The 16617-nt window shown below is 44.7% G+C and overlaps 2 protein-coding genes across 17 annotated transcripts in view; both read right to left on the reverse strand.

Annotated features, from left to right (window-relative positions):
• Positions 1-295: 295 nt before the first annotated feature.
• Positions 296-8788, reverse strand: LOC110505660 (XK-related protein 6). Its single transcript, XM_036962916.1, has 7 exons — positions 8616-8788; positions 7491-7606; positions 6375-6925; positions 5724-6173; positions 2635-2840; positions 2129-2546; positions 296-1978 (listed from the first exon to the last, which is right to left on the reverse strand). The coding sequence occupies exons 3-7, from the start codon at positions 6569-6571 to the stop codon at positions 1486-1488; spliced, it is 1764 nt and encodes a 587-aa protein (XP_036818811.1). The 5' UTR covers positions 6572-6925; positions 7491-7606; positions 8616-8788; the 3' UTR covers positions 296-1485.
• Positions 8789-10000: 1212 nt separating this feature from the next.
• Positions 10001-16617, reverse strand: part of LOC110505661 (transmembrane protein KIAA1109 homolog) — a 91920-nt gene continuing 85303 nt past the window's right edge. For all 16 annotated transcript variants that reach the window (XM_021585037.2, XM_036962777.1, XM_036962779.1 and 13 more), the window contains 10 exons: positions 15976-16129; positions 15520-15677; positions 15112-15301; positions 14704-14921; positions 14312-14563; positions 13803-14006; positions 13502-13696; positions 11666-11800; positions 11263-11422; positions 10001-11013 (listed from right to left, as the gene is read on the reverse strand). In XM_021585037.2, coding sequence (XP_021440712.1) covers positions 10788-11013; positions 11263-11422; positions 11666-11800; positions 13502-13696; positions 13803-14006; positions 14312-14563; positions 14704-14921; positions 15112-15301; positions 15520-15677; positions 15976-16129 — 1892 coding nt within the window. In that variant the 3' untranslated portion in view covers positions 10001-10787. The remainder of the gene's footprint in view (positions 11014-11262; positions 11423-11665; positions 11801-13501; positions 13697-13802; positions 14007-14311; positions 14564-14703; positions 14922-15111; positions 15302-15519; positions 15678-15975; positions 16130-16617) is intronic.

A 16617-nucleotide genomic window follows, 5' to 3' on the forward strand; every position in this document is an offset into this window, starting at 1 on the left:
GCAATTTGACCAAGAATGAAGGTGATGGATTGCTGCATCAGATGTGCCTCCACAATCACCCAACATCAACCCAATTGAGTTGGACCGCATAGTGAAAGAAAAGCAGACAAGTGCTCAGCATATGTGGGAACTCCTTCAAGACAGTTGGAAAAGCATTCCAGGTGAAGCTGGTTGAGAGAATGCCAAGAGTGTGCAAAGCTGTCATCAAGGCAAAGGGTGGCTACTTTGAAGAATGTAAAATATAAACTATATTTTGATTTGTTTAAGATTTTTTTTGGTTACTACATGATTCCATATGTGTTATTTCATAGTTCTGACATCTTCACCATTACTCTACAATGTAGAAAATAGTAAAAATAAAGAAAAGCCCTGGAATGAGTAGGTGTGTCCAAACTTTTGACTGGTACTGTATATTCATATATATTTGCACCATATAAAGTTGATCGGTGGAAGGCTTAGTGTTGATTGGTGGAGGGATGGTCAGACGTAGTCAGGTAAAGGTCTCTGTCACCATGACGACCTCAGGGATGAGTTCATCAGAAAGAGAATCACATATCCGTATTCTACATGACAGAAAATCTTATCTGTTCTACACAATTCATGTCTATCTTAACGTTCTGTAATGTTGTGCCTTCCTGAGCAAACAAACAAGCAAACATAATTTACTATGACTCACAGATCAGGCACAACACACACAGTACACACACACATCTCTGTACATATAAATATATACACATTCAGTTAAAAATTAAAGAGACCACACACCCAGTTAACCAAACTAAAGAGAATAAACACCCAGTTAACCAAACTAAAGAGAATACACACCCAGTTAACCAAACTAAAGAGAATAAACACCCAGTTAACCAAACTAAAGAGAATACACACCCAGTTAACCAAACTAAAGAGAATAAACTCCCAGTTAACCAAACTAAAGATATTAAACTCCCAGCTAACCAAACTAAAGAGAATGCACACCCAGTTAACCAAACTAAAGATAATAAACTCCCAGCTATAGGAGACAGCTTTCAGGCCGCTGTTTAAATTACATTCACATTTTTTCTAATTTCATATTATCTTTTAGTATTATTCATGAAGATGTGAAAATAACATGACATGCTGTCTTCTGTCACCATCCAGTATTCTCAGCAGAGTGAGGAATACAAAACAGAGATGAAGAGATAAAAACAGAGAGAAGAGTCACATTTGTGTGTATCAGTGTCGCTTCCGTCCCTCTCCTTGCCCCAACCTGAGCTTGAACCAGGGACCCTCTGAACAGATGGACAACCATCACCCACAAAGCATCGTTACCTGTTACTCCACAAAAGCTGTGGTCCTTGCATAGCAAGGGAAACAACTACTTCTAGGTCAGAGCGGATGAGGTCACCGGTTGAACACTACTAGCGAGCACCACTAAATAGCTAGCCATTTCACATCGGTTACATGTGCGCACTTGTAAATATGTGTGTTTGTCTATGTGTGTATGTGTCAGAAAGAAGACTCGTACTGCAGTAGTTCATAGAGCAGAGGTCTGTCCCTGTATCGTATGCCTGCAGCTGCAGGCGTCAGGTACTGTAGTAGGTTGATGGTCCTTCGCAGCCGTCTGTCCACGTAGTGAGCGTCCCAGGCTGGGTAACGTTTCCTGGGCATGTCAATCTTTATCAGAGGACCTTCGAAACGCCTCGAGGTGGGGGGCTCCAAACGCACCTGGAACACCGGCAGACAGCCTTCTGCGATGATGTCATCACTGTGAAACGGGGCAGCAAGGTGGGCTGGGGTGGGCGGAGCTGAAGGGGGCAAGGGGTTACCCCACAGCAGCTCATCACACCAGGTCGATGCCGGGGTGGGGTGTGTGTGTGAGGGGTGAAGAAGGCCGTAGTACAGAAGCATCACCAGTACTCCACCCGTAAAGGACAGGTAGACACCACACAACGCTGGAACCGCGTAGCTGTCTGTCTCTTCATGGTCACGATACACATACCTGTAACACATACGCACACACACACAACTGTTATGATATCCATGCACACACATTTGTCTCTGTACAATCATGAGAGATACACCTATTCGAAGATAAAACACATACTGTAGGTGTGTGCCTGTCTGTCTATCTGTCTGTCTGTCTACATACCACAGTCCAGTAAGCAGTGTGTTCTCAGCCAGTACCACAGAGTAGTAAGCCACCATGCGTCCCCTGGTGTGTCCCTCCTTGACGTTGAACCAACAGAAGATGTAGACGATGCCCACCACCATGTTAAACAAAACCTCCTCCCAGCGAGACATACAGAAGTCTGTTCCGCCATGCACCACCCACAGGGCCATGCCACACCAGTGGAGCACCACGAAGATGCCAAAGTACAGGTGGAAGAGGGATGCGAAGAGGGCGAGAGAGAGAACGCGGGAGGAGATGGTGAGGAGGCGCCAGAGAAGGTGGAGGAGGGCACCGCGATAACTCAGACTGCGCTGGTCGTCTCTGGAGTCGCGCAGGAGCTTGTGGTACGAGGCCAACACCCAGGATAGAGACAGAAGAGAGCCTAGACTAGATATACCTAGGGAGAGAGATGGAGTGACTCATCTTGATAGCTGTAATACCAGTTGACCAGTGAGTGTGTGTGTGTGAACTGTGTGTATACGTACACTGTAGAGTCTCAGCCCTGTTCTGCTGTATCATAATACAGAGCTGTAGTACTAGTTGAGGAGCTGACTCCAGGAAGGTCTCCAGTAGCCGCAGCATGTTGACGTCTGCGTACTCAAACATCATGGCCCAGTAGAACCTCCTCTGTGCCTCCTTATGCTCCTTCATACGGTGGGACTGGATACCCAGGTATAAAGTACGGATATACCTGGGGGTCAGAGGTCAATAATTATGGCAGAGAGTGAGAGAGACGGTTTGTGTAGAATTAATCAGATTAAACACTGAGTGCCCCAGGCTGTGCTTGTGGGGTGTGTGTGTGTGTCTGTGTTTCTCTTGTGTGTTTGTGTATGTGTGAGCATGTGCGTAGACATGCTCATACGACCATCTGGGCTGCATCATATGGGCTAATTTCATACGACATCAATAATTCACTGGTCACATACAGTAGAAATACATGCACGCACGCATTTCACCAGATAAACCTGCAAGATGCCGCATCACAACAGAGAGTTTAATTTGGCAATTTTTTTTGTCGCTATCCATCATTCCCCTTCCCCCTTCACTTCTGTTCTGCGTGTTCAAGCTCTTTTTTTCTGTCCATTCTACTCCCTCCCTCCATCTCACAGTGATCTAACTCAATCAGACTGAACCATTCCACACACACCACTCTTTGGGAAAGACTCTATTAGGGAGATTGTTACAAACGTACACACACACTAGCTCTTAAGCCCACTCAACATCTCCCTCAGGCACCTAGGCCATGAAAGATTAGTCTGACAGAGAGAGGGAGAGAAGGAGAGAGGGGGGAGCGGGGAGGGGGTACATACAGGATATCCGAGTGGAGTGGCATGCCTTCGACCTTTGGTGTTCAGTAAGGATGTTTTGATGTAGTGTTTTGCCAGTTTTATGGCTAACTAGCCTTGTGACTATCAGCTCCACTAGCTAGTTAGCTATCCAGCTAATTGTCTAGCTGTGTCAGACACAGACAGTGGAAGTGTAGAGAAAACACAAGAGAAGATGGAAATCGATTGAGCCCAAATAGGTTCAAACTGTTTTTACCGAATAAAAAAAAAAAGAAGCTTTATTCAGGTCAGTGCTGGTTCTGCATTTGTGCCCTTCCTTGCTAATTATATAGGCCATTAGTGTATGGTTTGAGTAGCCTAGCTAATACAGCCAATCACATCCTAAATATCACCTCCTTCACTGACTTCCAGTGTGTGTGCGTGCAATTTTTTGTGTGTGTTTGTGTGTCAGCGGCAGATACTCTTTCTTCTTTGTTCTCCACCTGTACACACACGGTGAGGTTAACACGTGATCTAGTACATGGACTTCATTTGATAGTAGAGAATGGGAGAGGAGAACAGAGGAGAGAAGAGGAGAAGGACCTAAATGGCCAAGTACTCCTTTTGTCTCCACCAGGCACAACCAGACTGGCCACCGCTCACAGCCTGGTTCCTAGCCACTGTGGTTCCGCATTGCTTGCTCTTTGGAGTTTTAGGCCGGGTATCTGTATAAGCCAAGGGGAAAATTGTGGTGTAGATATTGGGGGATGAACAGTAGACGGGTGGTCCTGGTGGTCCACCCCAGATTTTCTTTTTTACATTTTAAAACGCATTCTCTGCAATTCTACACAGTTTGAAATGACTTATTATGCCTCTCTTGAGTGGTATTTTGAGGGGTATATGGAGGGGTATTTTGAAAACACAGCACAAGTGGAAGGATAAGTAGAAGACTTATTATTATTATTAAGACTTATTATTCCATTTTGCAGTTTTAAAGTAACTGTCCAGTGTAAATCTCACTTTTAAAAGTTAATAACTCATACCCAAATAATGATGTTGACTCATCCTATACTTGTATTTGTGGCCAAAGCATAAATTGGAGAAAAAAACACTTAAAAAAAACCCCATCTCAAACAGTCCTTCAAAAATAATTCCTATTTCCTCATAGAGGATGATGTCATCCTCCTGAGTAGGATGAGCTGGCCAATCAGCATTTTTAATGATTGGTATATGCCCACACCATTCTGTTGTTGGGGTACACCCACACCATTCCAAAGCAGAAAAGCTGTGTTTTAACATATTCATTTTCCTTCCAAATTAAAAAAAAACTCATATTGTAATTCATTCTAGGTCATATTTCATAGAAATCTGGAAACACTGGACAGTTAGACTTCGGGCAAAAACACAAAAATAGTTCCTTTAAACTGTATAACCGATCAATGCACCATCACACCAGGTCATTTAATGCTTAAAAAAATAGCTGAATAAGATTTTGGCTACAGAAGTGGCATTTCGTACCAATCTCTGCAGCTTACGTCCAAAAACATATCCTGTGAAATGACAAGTTACTAGCTAGCTACAAGTGGCTAGCATAGCTAACTTTTTTGTGCCCCAAGTTCACAGTTAAAGCTAATTTCCTGCAATTCTACAAATTTTGACATTGCTTTTTGACATGTTCATATGCTATCTGGGGGCCCCACGACCCAATTAATAAAAATAAAAAAAGAAGTATTTTAAAGAAATTATTGGGGGGAATGAATCAACCTATTCTGAATATTGGGTAGGACATATTGGGTGGCAAATGTGTCCTACCCAATATGGTATAGGCACTTTGTGACAACTGCTGATGTAAAAAGTGCTTTATAAAATACATTTGATTGATTGAAGAAGAGAGGGGAGAACAGGGGGGCATGCTCTGTCCTTACCTCCAGACCTGCCCCAGCTGTAGAATGTGTATGGTGATCTGTCCTTACCTCCAGACCTGTCCCAGTTGTAGAATGTGTATGGTGATCTGTCCTTACCTCCAGACCTGCCCCAGCTGTAGAATGTGTATGGTCATCTGTCCTTACCTCCAGACCTGTCCCAGTTGTAGAATGTGTATGGTGATCTGTCCTTACCTCCAGACCTGTCCCAGTTGTAGAATGTGTATGGTGATCTGTCCTTACCTCCAGACCTGTCCCAGCTGTAGAATGTGTATGGTGATCTGTCCTTACCTCCAGACCTGTCCCAGTTGTAGAATGTGTATGGTGATCTGTCCTTACCTCCAGACCTGTCCCAGCTGTAGAATGTGTATGGTGATCTGTCCTTACCTCCAGACCTGTCCCAGTTGTAGAATGTGTATGGTGATCTGCCACAGCCAGACTGAGGCCACTCTGACCCGATCTGTTCCAGGATAAACCCCCCTGTGGCCGGTTGGCCCTTGCCTGGTCAGCTTTTCTCTCTCTCCTCCCCTGCTGCAGTCCACCGTCCCCAGCCAGGTGGTCAGACACTCTCCGCTGTAGTCCTGGATGAACCAGCGGAAGCTCAGTATCTGAACTACAATCGACGGCACCAGCACCAGGAAGAGCGTCAGGCCAAACCACAGATAGTCCTGTCTGTCATAGTAGTCTGCAGCGAGAAGCAGGTCTGTTCCCACATCCCAGAAGAAGACGAGGAGAGCCAGGATCAACCAGAGACAGTCCAGCCACAGTCCCTCCTCTGGTGGGCAGCGAGTCTCCCTCAAACTCCTACCACCTCCAACTCCGGTATCCCCGATCCTTCTATAATAATGATGATAATAATGGTAAAAGGCTCAAAATGAGAATAGCAGAGACAATTATCATAATTATTCTCTCTCTCTCTCTCTCTCTCTCTCTCTCTCTCACTCACTCACTCTCTCTCTCACTCACTCACTCACTCACTCACTCACTCACTCACACTCTCTCTCTCTCTCTCTCTCTCTCTCTCTCTCTCTCACCCACCCAGTAGTGTCTTTCCCCAGCAGGTTTCCCAGACAGTTGGAGCGACAGCCCCAGTAGCAGACAGCAGAGTGACAGCAGAGGCAGATGTGGATAGCTGCAGAGTCCAGAGGCTGACAGTCTTCCTCTGTGTCTCCATCAAACACCCCCTCCCCCACTCCTTCCTCCATTTCTCCCCCTCCATCAGACTGCGCTGCCATGTTCCTCCCCTTTCCTCTCGTCCCGAACCAAAACACACCCTCCTCTGAACCCACGTCACTTCCAAAATACCTCCTGTCCCTCCCCAGCCGCGGTGTTTCTGTCTCTGACTCTCCCGGGGAGCCATCAGAGCCAGTCACCGCACGAAGGCGGCTGCCCCTCTCCCTCCTCCTTCTCTCCCTTCCTCCTCGCCCTCCTCTCTAGGAAACACTCTATCCCCTCTCCTACCAGGCGCTCCTTGCGACCAGTGGCAGCGGTTGAATCCGTTCCTATTCCTCTCCTCCTCCAGCCAATCTTCATCTCCCAGTCTCTCGCTCCCTCTGCATCTTCTACATGGCTGTACTCACCACGGTCATCTAGGGAGACAGTGGCTTGTTATGACGTAATGCAGCATCTCCCAGCTAAGAGACGTGTGTGTGTGTGTGCTGAGACATGAGTGTGTGAAAAGCCAGTGAATTAATCCTCATCTATGCGGAACTGTGGTAGCGTTTCAGCCTTCCCCAGCCTGTCTCTCAACCTGTCACACATACACCACAGCAGCCTATGAGCTGTCCGCTCCACCTCACTGCTTGAGCCCTCTGCGCTGCTCAGCTCAGGTCAGAACGCACTCACACACACTCCGCCTCCTAGCGGCAAGACTAGACACAACATCTGCACATCTGTACATACACTCTCTCTACCAACCCCCCTCTCTTCCCTTCCTCAGCAGGCTTCAGGCCAATAGCTCAGCCAGCCTAATCACCCAGAACATATGTGTGTGTGTGTGCGTGAGCCCTGCCAGAGGAAGGAGAGGGGAGAATAGATGGAAATAGAGGGAGTGAGGAAGGAAGAGGGTGTGGGAGATGGGAGAGATAGTGGGTAGGGGAGGAGCAATTATAAGGATTTAAGAAGAGGGGGATGAGAGAGGGATAAAGCACAAACCAGCCTCTTCACTCTTTCATTCTCTCCCTCTCTCTTTCTCTGTCCACTGGAGATTAGCCTCTATGTTGCCATGACTACCATCCCAGGGTGGCTGAAGGGGAGTCTGGTAATTTGGTCTGTGAAGGAAAGAGAGATGGAGAGAGAGCGAGGTAAATCAGTTGTAATTTGTTCTATAATCAATTCTCCTATTTCTCCATGTTTTTCCTAATGTGTATCAGATACAAACCACACTAGTCTACTGGCTACAGGGACTCTTATGCACGCTTTATATTAAATTGGACCGAGTGAGAGAGGAAGATGTACTGCTCACTTGAGATTAAAATAATAATAGTTTTTTAGAAGCGGGATTGTATGTGATTTTAATTGATGTGACACTTGGTGCTCTGCTTTGAAATGTAGTCATGTGGACTGTTAGATAACTAGTGTGTTTCTGAATGCAGACATCTTGGTTGGGTTTCCCAAATTCAACGTTTTTTTACGAAATTGTTGGTTACTAAAGTGCAATATTAGTAACCAGTTTCAAATAAGCTGATGAAAATATATGATAACGGTGCCCCATAATAACAAAAATGCGTCAGGACTGACAGTTTCAATATCGTTTATATATACTTTTTTACCAATTACATTTTTGTTTTGTTTTATTGTTATTGTTTGTGTGTGTAACCTAGGCATCTTGCCAGATTCTCTTACCTAATCTTGGGTTTGTGTGTGTGAGGCTGCAAAGGGCCAGGATTCCACTCTAGAATCATAGTTTCGACTGATCCTACAGTTTTGTTTCGGTACTGCAGTTTAACTGTTGCCCAGCTCAGAAAGACAATTTCCACAGATGGCCACATAGAGAAGTCAGATTTGAAAATTCCTAATAAGACACTTTAGTCATCACCTTTGTGCACAAAACATCCATTGAATTATTCAAATAATTGTAGCTGGCGCCAATTTTTTAAAATCATTCAAAGATATTAACGAACATATAAACATTTTATATTCATCCAATGTCTGCCATGTTTCTGGATGACGTCGTCGCTGCTGAGTGCTAGTGTGCATGTGACGTTGGTCCGTATAAACCGGATACAACCCGAACATAGACGGTCTATGAATCAGTATATGCGAACGTGAGTAAATTACCTTGAAAACAACGGTCCGACATCTTGGATCTTAATACACCTCAGAATTGTGATGTCAGTGTGCATGTGTGTGAAGGCTTCCCCCGGTGGTCAGGGGTATGTGTTGCATGCTGAGCTCTAGCAGGTCATACACCAGGCTGCTCTCCTTCAGCAGACTCACCAGCAGCTGCTCTCTTTCAGCAGTCCTACCAGCAGCTGCTCTCTTTCAGCAGTCTCACCAGCAGCTGCTCTCTTTCAGCAGTCTCACCAGCAGCTGCTCTCCATTTATTGGACCAGGTCTCTCTTGGAAAAGAGATGTTATCTTAATGAGAAAAAACTGTATAAATAAAAGGTTAAAAAAATAAAATAATTCAGCAGTCTCACTCACTGCTCTCCTCTAGCAGTCTCACCAGTGGCTGCTCTCCTTCAGCAGTCTCCGACAATGCTGAATAAATGTTTTGCCTGCGATACTGATGGTTATATCAAGACTAGTAAAGGCCAAGTGCACTACTTTTGTGAAAAAAATATTTTGATTTGTATTTTATTTGGAATATTTCAGAAAAATATTGTGGTCTGTCAAAAAGCAGTGTCACTTGCCGCATCATTTTTTCACACTTTGCTTTTTGAAAGACCAGTATCTTGAAAACTTGACTGCTGACATGCAAAACATTTTTGGGACTGTATCAGAGGCTTAATAAAAAAAGAATCATAATTGGTTAAAATTAGCCACAAGAGGTCTGGAGTACCCACAAGAGGTCTGGAGTATAGTAACCTTCCCATTGCTCGCACACACAGCAACCAGGTTAAAGCTTTTCTCTGTTGAGAAACACACAACTGTCACTTGACTCAAATCTAGAAAATCTGATAAATAACAGTGTACAAAACATTAAGAACATCTTCCTAATATTAAGTTGCAACTCAACCTTTTGGCCTAAGAACAGCCTCAATTCATCTGGGCATGGACTCTACAAGGTGTTGAAAGCATTCTACAGGGATGCTGGCCCATGTTGACTCCAAAGCTTCCCACAGTTGTGTCAAGTTGGTTGGATATCCTTTGAGTGGTGGACCTTTCTTGATACACATGGGAAACTGTTGTGTGAAAAACCCAGCAGTGTCTTGACACAAACGGTGCGCCTGGCACTGACTACCTTACCCCGTTTAAAGGCACTTAAATATTTTGTCTTGCCCATTCACCCTTCATGGCACACATACACAATGTCTCAATTATTATTATTATTAAAAATCCTTCTTTAACCTGTCTCCTCCCCTTCATCTACACTGATGGAAGTAGATTTAACAAGTGACATCAATAAGGGATCATAGACTGACCAGGTGAAATCTATGGTCATGGAAAGAAGTGTTCATAAGGTTTTGTACACTCATTGTATATGACAACGAAGTCAGATGTAAAATTGGATGGCAATGATTTTATTATATTCAGAAATCAACACTTAAGAAATTCACAGTCATTTTATATACACTGATCTATTGCACATATAAAAAAAAAAAAACAGGCTTGACACACCCAGCTCACATGTGTTTTAGACTATACATTTCTGATCCCCATTAAATTAAGATACAAACCAAAAATAATTAACCATGGTTTAGCATTACAATACATTATATAAGTGGATTTAAACCATCCAATACTTTTTAGTTTTAATTTTCCAAAAACGGTTGTCATTGGGATGAATTTAGAAAAACTGACACTTAAAATGAGATTCCTCATTCCAACTTTACCATTGGAAACATAGAAAAGGCAATGATTTAGAAGTAACCCCCACACTCATCAGAAAAAAGGTAATGAACCATAAAAGAAGTATCATAAATGATGACTTCAACGTGTTTGTTCTGACAACAACCATATAAAGCATGTATATCATATAATTCATGTTGGGGTTTTTCAGGGTTATTATTTTAAGCTGCCAAATAATAAGACTTACTATTTTGTTCAAAATACACATAAAAACAGTGCACATTTTTCTGTCAAAACCCATAGTGGCATGCACCACAGTAAACATCTATGCTGAAATTCACACAGCTTAGCGGTAAATGTGCCTATGACGCTATCCACTGTACAGCAAGTCAAGGAACTATCCAGTGTTTTCCAGTTATCCAGTGTTTTGTTTGTTGACGATTTACTGTCTGACCTCCAGTTTTTAAAGTGTTGTGTTAGAAGGTATGGATGTTGGTGTTAGTGCTCTTCCTTGTCTCGTCCTATCTTCTCCTTCTTCTCTTTCTCGTCCTGCAGGGCCGTGCCCAGTTTTTTGATGAGGACAGAGAGGACCTTGTCCAGGGGGTCCATCACTCCCCTCTGGAGCCATTTGGGAATTGTAGTCCTTGCGTGGTGGAAGCCTAGCTTCTGGAGAATGTAGTCCACGCCGACAGGATCGATCTTCCGTCCCGTCCAGGAGATGAGCCTGTGGAAATGAATTATTAAGACTGTGTCAAGAAACCTCAGAGATGTATGACAAAAGGGTTTAGGGTTAGTGTATAGGCCTAAAAATGGGCTTATGGAGTAGTTGACATGCTCAGGTGAGGGGTTAAGGAGTCAAACACAGGGATCATATACACATACTACAAATGTATGCACTTACTGTACTGTTAGTTTGGATAAAAGTCTCTACATAGTGGCATATATTGGGTCTGAGGGAAGGGGTCTGGTTTACCTGAGTGTGGGCTCCAGCTGCCAGGTGTTGCACATGAATTCTCTCCAGTCCACCGTAGTGTAGTTGATGCCATCCTCCTTGTCTGTGGAGTTCTCATCATTAAGGGCCGTTGGGCTCTTCTGGCCAGGCCGAGTGACAAACATCCGGGGGTTGAAAAGGGCTTCAGACCAGGGAAGGGAGAGAGGGAAAGAAACTATAAAGAGTGCCTTGGTTCTCCTTTCTTTTGACTACTAGTTCTGAAATCAAACAGCACCTTCAACTGAAATTCTATTTTAGTTGTACCTTTGTTGCTCTTATTGTCTATATAAAGTTCAGTACTATTTATCTAATTTAAAGTACAGTTAATTGTTCTAGGTTGCGCAATGTAGTGTGCTGCTGCTGTTGACATTTCAGGTTCTCTCACCCTTCTCTTTCTCCTTCAGGTAGGCAGAGACCAGGTCATGCAGGAACATGATGAGCTCTGCGTCCATGGTGACACAGATGTGGTCGGTGAATTCAGTCACCAGGCTGCACTCCACCTTAGGCTTACTGTTGGAGTCTGAAACGGACGGGAAACAATAGTGTCGTTACCTTGCTTTCCAACAAAGATAGATATATATCTATATATATATATATACACATATATACACACACACAAACGTATGTGGACACCTTCAAATTTGTGGAGTCTGCAATATCAGCCACACTGGTTGCTGACAGGTGTATAAAATTGAGCACACAGCCATGCAATCTCCATAGACAAACATTGACAGCAGAATGGCCTTACTGAAGAGCTCAGTGACTTTCTATGTGTCGCCGTCATAGGATACCACCTTTCCAACAAGTCAGTTTGTCAAATTTCTGCCCTGCTAGAACTGCCCCGGTCAACTGTAAGTGCTGTTATTTTTTGTGAAGTGGAAACGTCAAGGAGCAACAACGGCTCAGCGGTAGGCCACACAAGCTCACAGAACTGGACCGCCGGGTGCTGTCCTCGGTTGCAACACTCACTAACGAGTTCCAAACTGCCTCTGGAAGCAATGTCAGCACAACTATTGTTTGTCAGGAGCAGTTGTACACAAGCCTAAGATCACCATGCACAATGCAAAGATTCAGAGTGGTGTAAAGCTCACTGCCATTGGACTCTGGAGCAGTGGAAATGCGTTCTCTGGAGTGATGAATCTCGCTTCACCATCTGGCAGTCTGACGGATGAATCTGGGTTTGGTGGATGCCAGGAGAACGCTACCTGCCCCAATGCATAGTGCCAATTGTAAAGTCTGGTGGAGGAGGAATAATGGTCTGGGGATGTTCTTCATGGTTCGGGCTCAGCCCCTTAGTTCCAGTGAAGGGAAATCTTAACACTACAGCAAACAATAACATTCTAGACAATTCTTTACTTCCAACTTTGTGGCAACAGTTTGGGGAAGGCCCTTTCCTGTTTCAGCATGACAATCAAACACCTTTGGGATGAATTGGAACACTGACTGCGAGCCAGGCCTAGTCGCCCAACATTAGTGCCCGACCTCACTAATGCTTGTGGCTGAATGGAAGCAAGTCCCCGCAGCAATGTTCCAACATCTAGTTGAAATCCTTCCCAAAAGAGTAGAGGCTGTTATAGTAGCAAATAGGGGACCAACTCATTATTAATTCCCATTATTTTGGAACGTGATGTACGATGAGCAGGTGTCCACACATACTTTTGGTCATGTAGTGTCTCTCAGATACAGGTCAGACACTTCAGAACAAACTTCCTTTAGATATTTTGGGGACTGTTGTTCCATGCAGTGAATCTGTTATTCAATATGGGCTAATAAAGGCCTAACATAATTTTCAAGGGGTATTAAAATTCAAAATCAAATAGCTAAATGATCCTTGGGATGACCTTCTTAAAACAATTCCATATAGCTTAGTAGACCCCCCCCCCCTCGACTTAGACTCTTATGGGTTAAGTGCCTTTGAACAGGGTATGGTAGTAGGTGCCAGGCACACCGGTTTGAGTGTGTGAAGGACTGCAACGATGCTGGGTTTTACATTCAACAGTTTACAGTGTGCATCATGAACAGGCCACCACCCAAAGGATATCCAGCCAACTTTACACAACTACTGTGGGAAGCATTGGCGTCAACATTGGACAGCATCCCTGTGGAACTCTTTCGACACCTTGTAGACTCAATGCCCTGACGAATTTAGGCTGTTCTGAGGGCAAGGGGGTGGTGCAACTGAATGTTTTGTACACTCAGTGTATAACTCAACTGAGCCTACCAGTCAAGGAGGGTTCCTCAGGATCCTGAAAGTTTTTGGAGCTGAAATTCAGCTGCATCCTAGGAAGGGCGAAGATTGTCTCCGTCTCGTGGTTGTAGCTGGAAGAGCCGCTGAAGCTGCTGAGCAGGCTTGAACTCTTGGCGGCCGCCCCGCTCTCTGGGTTGTTGGCGTGTACGTTGCGCAAGAGGTTCAGTTCTGGGGAACAGGATACATTAGAATGAGGCAGATGTCTTGAATAACATTGGGTCAAAGGAAACAATAGACCTTGAATTTGACATGGGTAGTATTTAGTACCCTTTACCCTCATTCCTCATGGCAGTTACGTAGTTGAACCACTCTTTGACCGTGGCTACTCCGTGAGGCGGGTTTTCGTGCCTGCGACGGGTGATTTTGGTGATGGTGGCCATGGGGCTCTCTAGCGCCCCGCAGGGTTTGGTTTCCATAGTGTTGTGACCCAGATTAAAAGCCAACGTCTGCACGATGTAGGTGGACTCATCAGTGGAGCCTGATTGGATAGAAAATAGGTTGAGGTTAGAGGTATTTAGGGCAACTTGCTTAGGGATGATGTGCCACTTAGTTTGCATGCCTATATGAATGTAATGTGGTTGTTCATTGTTCAATTCTTTTTAGTTTTCGATCATTAGATGTTTGATTTATTTTTACCATTGAGGACCACTTTGGAAACAAAAGTATCAATTAAAACACTTAAGTCCTATCCTCTGGGAAGACACTGTACATATTGTTGTATAGTTTTTTACCCAAATAAATCCAAATTCCTCATCCCTCCTCTCAGTCTCTTGAAAGCCTTACCGTCCTCCAATATCTTTTGAGCCTCAGTCAAAAAAGCTATGTTGGGCTCTTCCAGGTGGAATAAGGCCCAGGACTTGGAGCGGAAGTTGGGCCCATGGAAGCAGGCCAGGGTCATGTGGTTGCCATGGAGACTAATGGAGCCACCCAGTTGCACTGCGTCTTCTGGAAGAGGCATCTGGAAGAGGGAGATGTGGCACCCGGCGATCACCTTCAGAACTCCAGGCCAGTGTCGATGGTGGGCCGCATCCATGTCTAGGAGAGAGGAAGGGAGAGATCCGTAAGGTGCAATGACAATAGAGGGGGAAAGGGACGAAAAGAGTGGATGAGCATTTAGATCGAAACCAGTCCATTTACTTGATGAACCCGGGAACCCAGTCATAATGGATACTTACACAGCTCTGCAGCACCTTTCTCAATGTTGATGACCGGCGCCTTGGGGGGCAGGTAGGGGACTGGACCCCATGTGGACAATGCTCGTTTGCTTGTGTCAAACTGCTGGGTGAAAAACTCCTGCAGCTTCATCCCAATCTTGATGAGGTCGGGGGTAGTGGAGCGCGAGATGATCACCTGGAAGATATCCCACTGCAAGTCCCCTTGGACAAATATCTTACTGGAGAGAGGGAGGGATAGGTAGAAAGAGAGGTAAAAAAAGAGGAAAAAATAATGAGAAAGAGAAGAGGGGGAAGGGACAGAGGGAGAAAGGGGCCACAAATGAGAGAGAATGAGAACATACAAGAATGTAGCTTCCAGGGGGGTTATAGCTATTCATTTTCTCTGGTAGGCTCGGCTAGCTTATTTACCTTTTCTCTGATAGGCTTGTCTCCACAGTGCACAGGTTGACCTTCCACTCATCCTTAAGCTTCAGGTCTGCGTTGCTGAAGACGCCCATGAGGATGCTGGAGCCCATGTAGTCCACACGGGCCTCCGTGGAACCCATGGTGATCTGGATGTTATGGCTGGGCTGCTGGTTGGGGTGCTCCGAGATGTGGGCTTCAACAAACATGTGTTGTTAGGATCGGCAGAGGGATTTCAAGTTCTACTCGTTTGACAGGGATATTTAAGTTAGAGGTGGATGCATTTATCATTTAAAAACACCAAGACCCGAAGCCAGAGTTCAATCTTTGACATCCATAACAATGTATTTAGGAATTGCACTAAAACAGTACATGCCAGTGGCATAATACATGATTCCCCATCCCTGTACTTACAGACCATCTCCAGGGTGTTGACATCTATATTGCCCCCCACCACGCCGCCTTTAGAGTCCAGTTTGGAGCGGCCCAGACCCACGGACATGCTGATTTCTCTGTCTCTGTTACTACCCACTGACAGACGACCCTGACTCTTCAGCCCACTGGTGGTCCAACTAGAGGTAAACAAGAGCAAAGGGGGAAAAGTTAGTTCCACCCACCTCCTCATGAATAATCATCTGCTTTCTATGAGGCATGGTTTGTTTCAACAGAAATATTTCAATGTTTAGAATCATAGCTTTGGTAAGGGTTATATGTCAGATTGTGTTATGTTTTTATAGGTAGTCAGATATAGACATTAAGTCATATGCTGATATGAATGATAAGGAATAGACTTAAATCTGTTTCTGGGAAACTGGCTCCTAGTGTGTAGAGTATAGTGTGTTGAGTGGGAGGGGTAAAAGGAAGACATACGTGTTGTTGCCCATGACATTGCTCATGTTCATCTGAACGTTGAGCTGCTTCAGGTTGATGGCGAACACCACTAGTGTCTCCCACGGGGTCCCCTGGGGGCCGGCTGCCTTGCCGCTCTTATTGAACGATGGCGTGGACGTCTTGGTCACAGAATCTGCATGGGAGGGAAATACATTACCGTTCAAAAGTTTGAGGTCACTTAGAAATGTCCTTGTTTTTGAAAGAAAAGCCTTTTTTTTACCATTAAAATAATACAACTGGCCTTATTTGGACTAGTTGAGTATCTGGAGCATCAGCATTTGTGGGTTCGATTACTGGCTCAAAATGGCCAGAAACAAAGGACTTTCTTCTGAAACTCGTCAGTCTATTCTTGTTCTGAGAAATGAAGGCTATTCCATGCGAGAAATTTCCAAGAAACTTCCTGGGGGGTTATAGCTAGACATTTTCTCAGTACGCTGTGTACGCTCAGTACGCTCCCTTCATAAGAACAGCGCAAACTGTCTCTAACCAGAATAGAAAGAAGAGTGGGAAGCCCCGGTGCACAACTGAGCAAGAGGACAGGTACATTAGAGTGTCTAGTTTGAGAAACAGACGCCTCAAGTCCTCAACTGGCAGCGTCATTAAATAGTACCCGCAAAACAC

This window comes from Oncorhynchus mykiss, chromosome 25 (genome assembly GCF_013265735.2).
Source record: "Oncorhynchus mykiss isolate Arlee chromosome 25, USDA_OmykA_1.1, whole genome shotgun sequence".
Lineage (NCBI taxonomy): Eukaryota > Metazoa > Chordata > Actinopteri > Salmoniformes > Salmonidae > Oncorhynchus > Oncorhynchus mykiss.

What these genes read in the sequence shown, in the direction of transcription:
- LOC110505660 (XM_036962916.1), bottom strand. Translation starts at nt 6,571, where the DNA reads ATGGCAGCGCAGTCTGATGGAGGGGGAGAAATGGAGGAAGGAGTGGGG. An exon ending in CAACTGGGACAGGTCTGGAG is followed by an intron (nt 2,841 to 5,723) that starts GTAAGGACAGAT and finishes TCTGACCCCCAG; the next exon opens with GTATATCCGTACTTTATACC. An exon ending in CAGGGCTGAGACTCTACAGT is followed by an intron (nt 2,547 to 2,634) that starts GTACGTATACAC and finishes CTCTCTCCCTAG; the next exon opens with GTATATCTAGTCTAGGCTCT.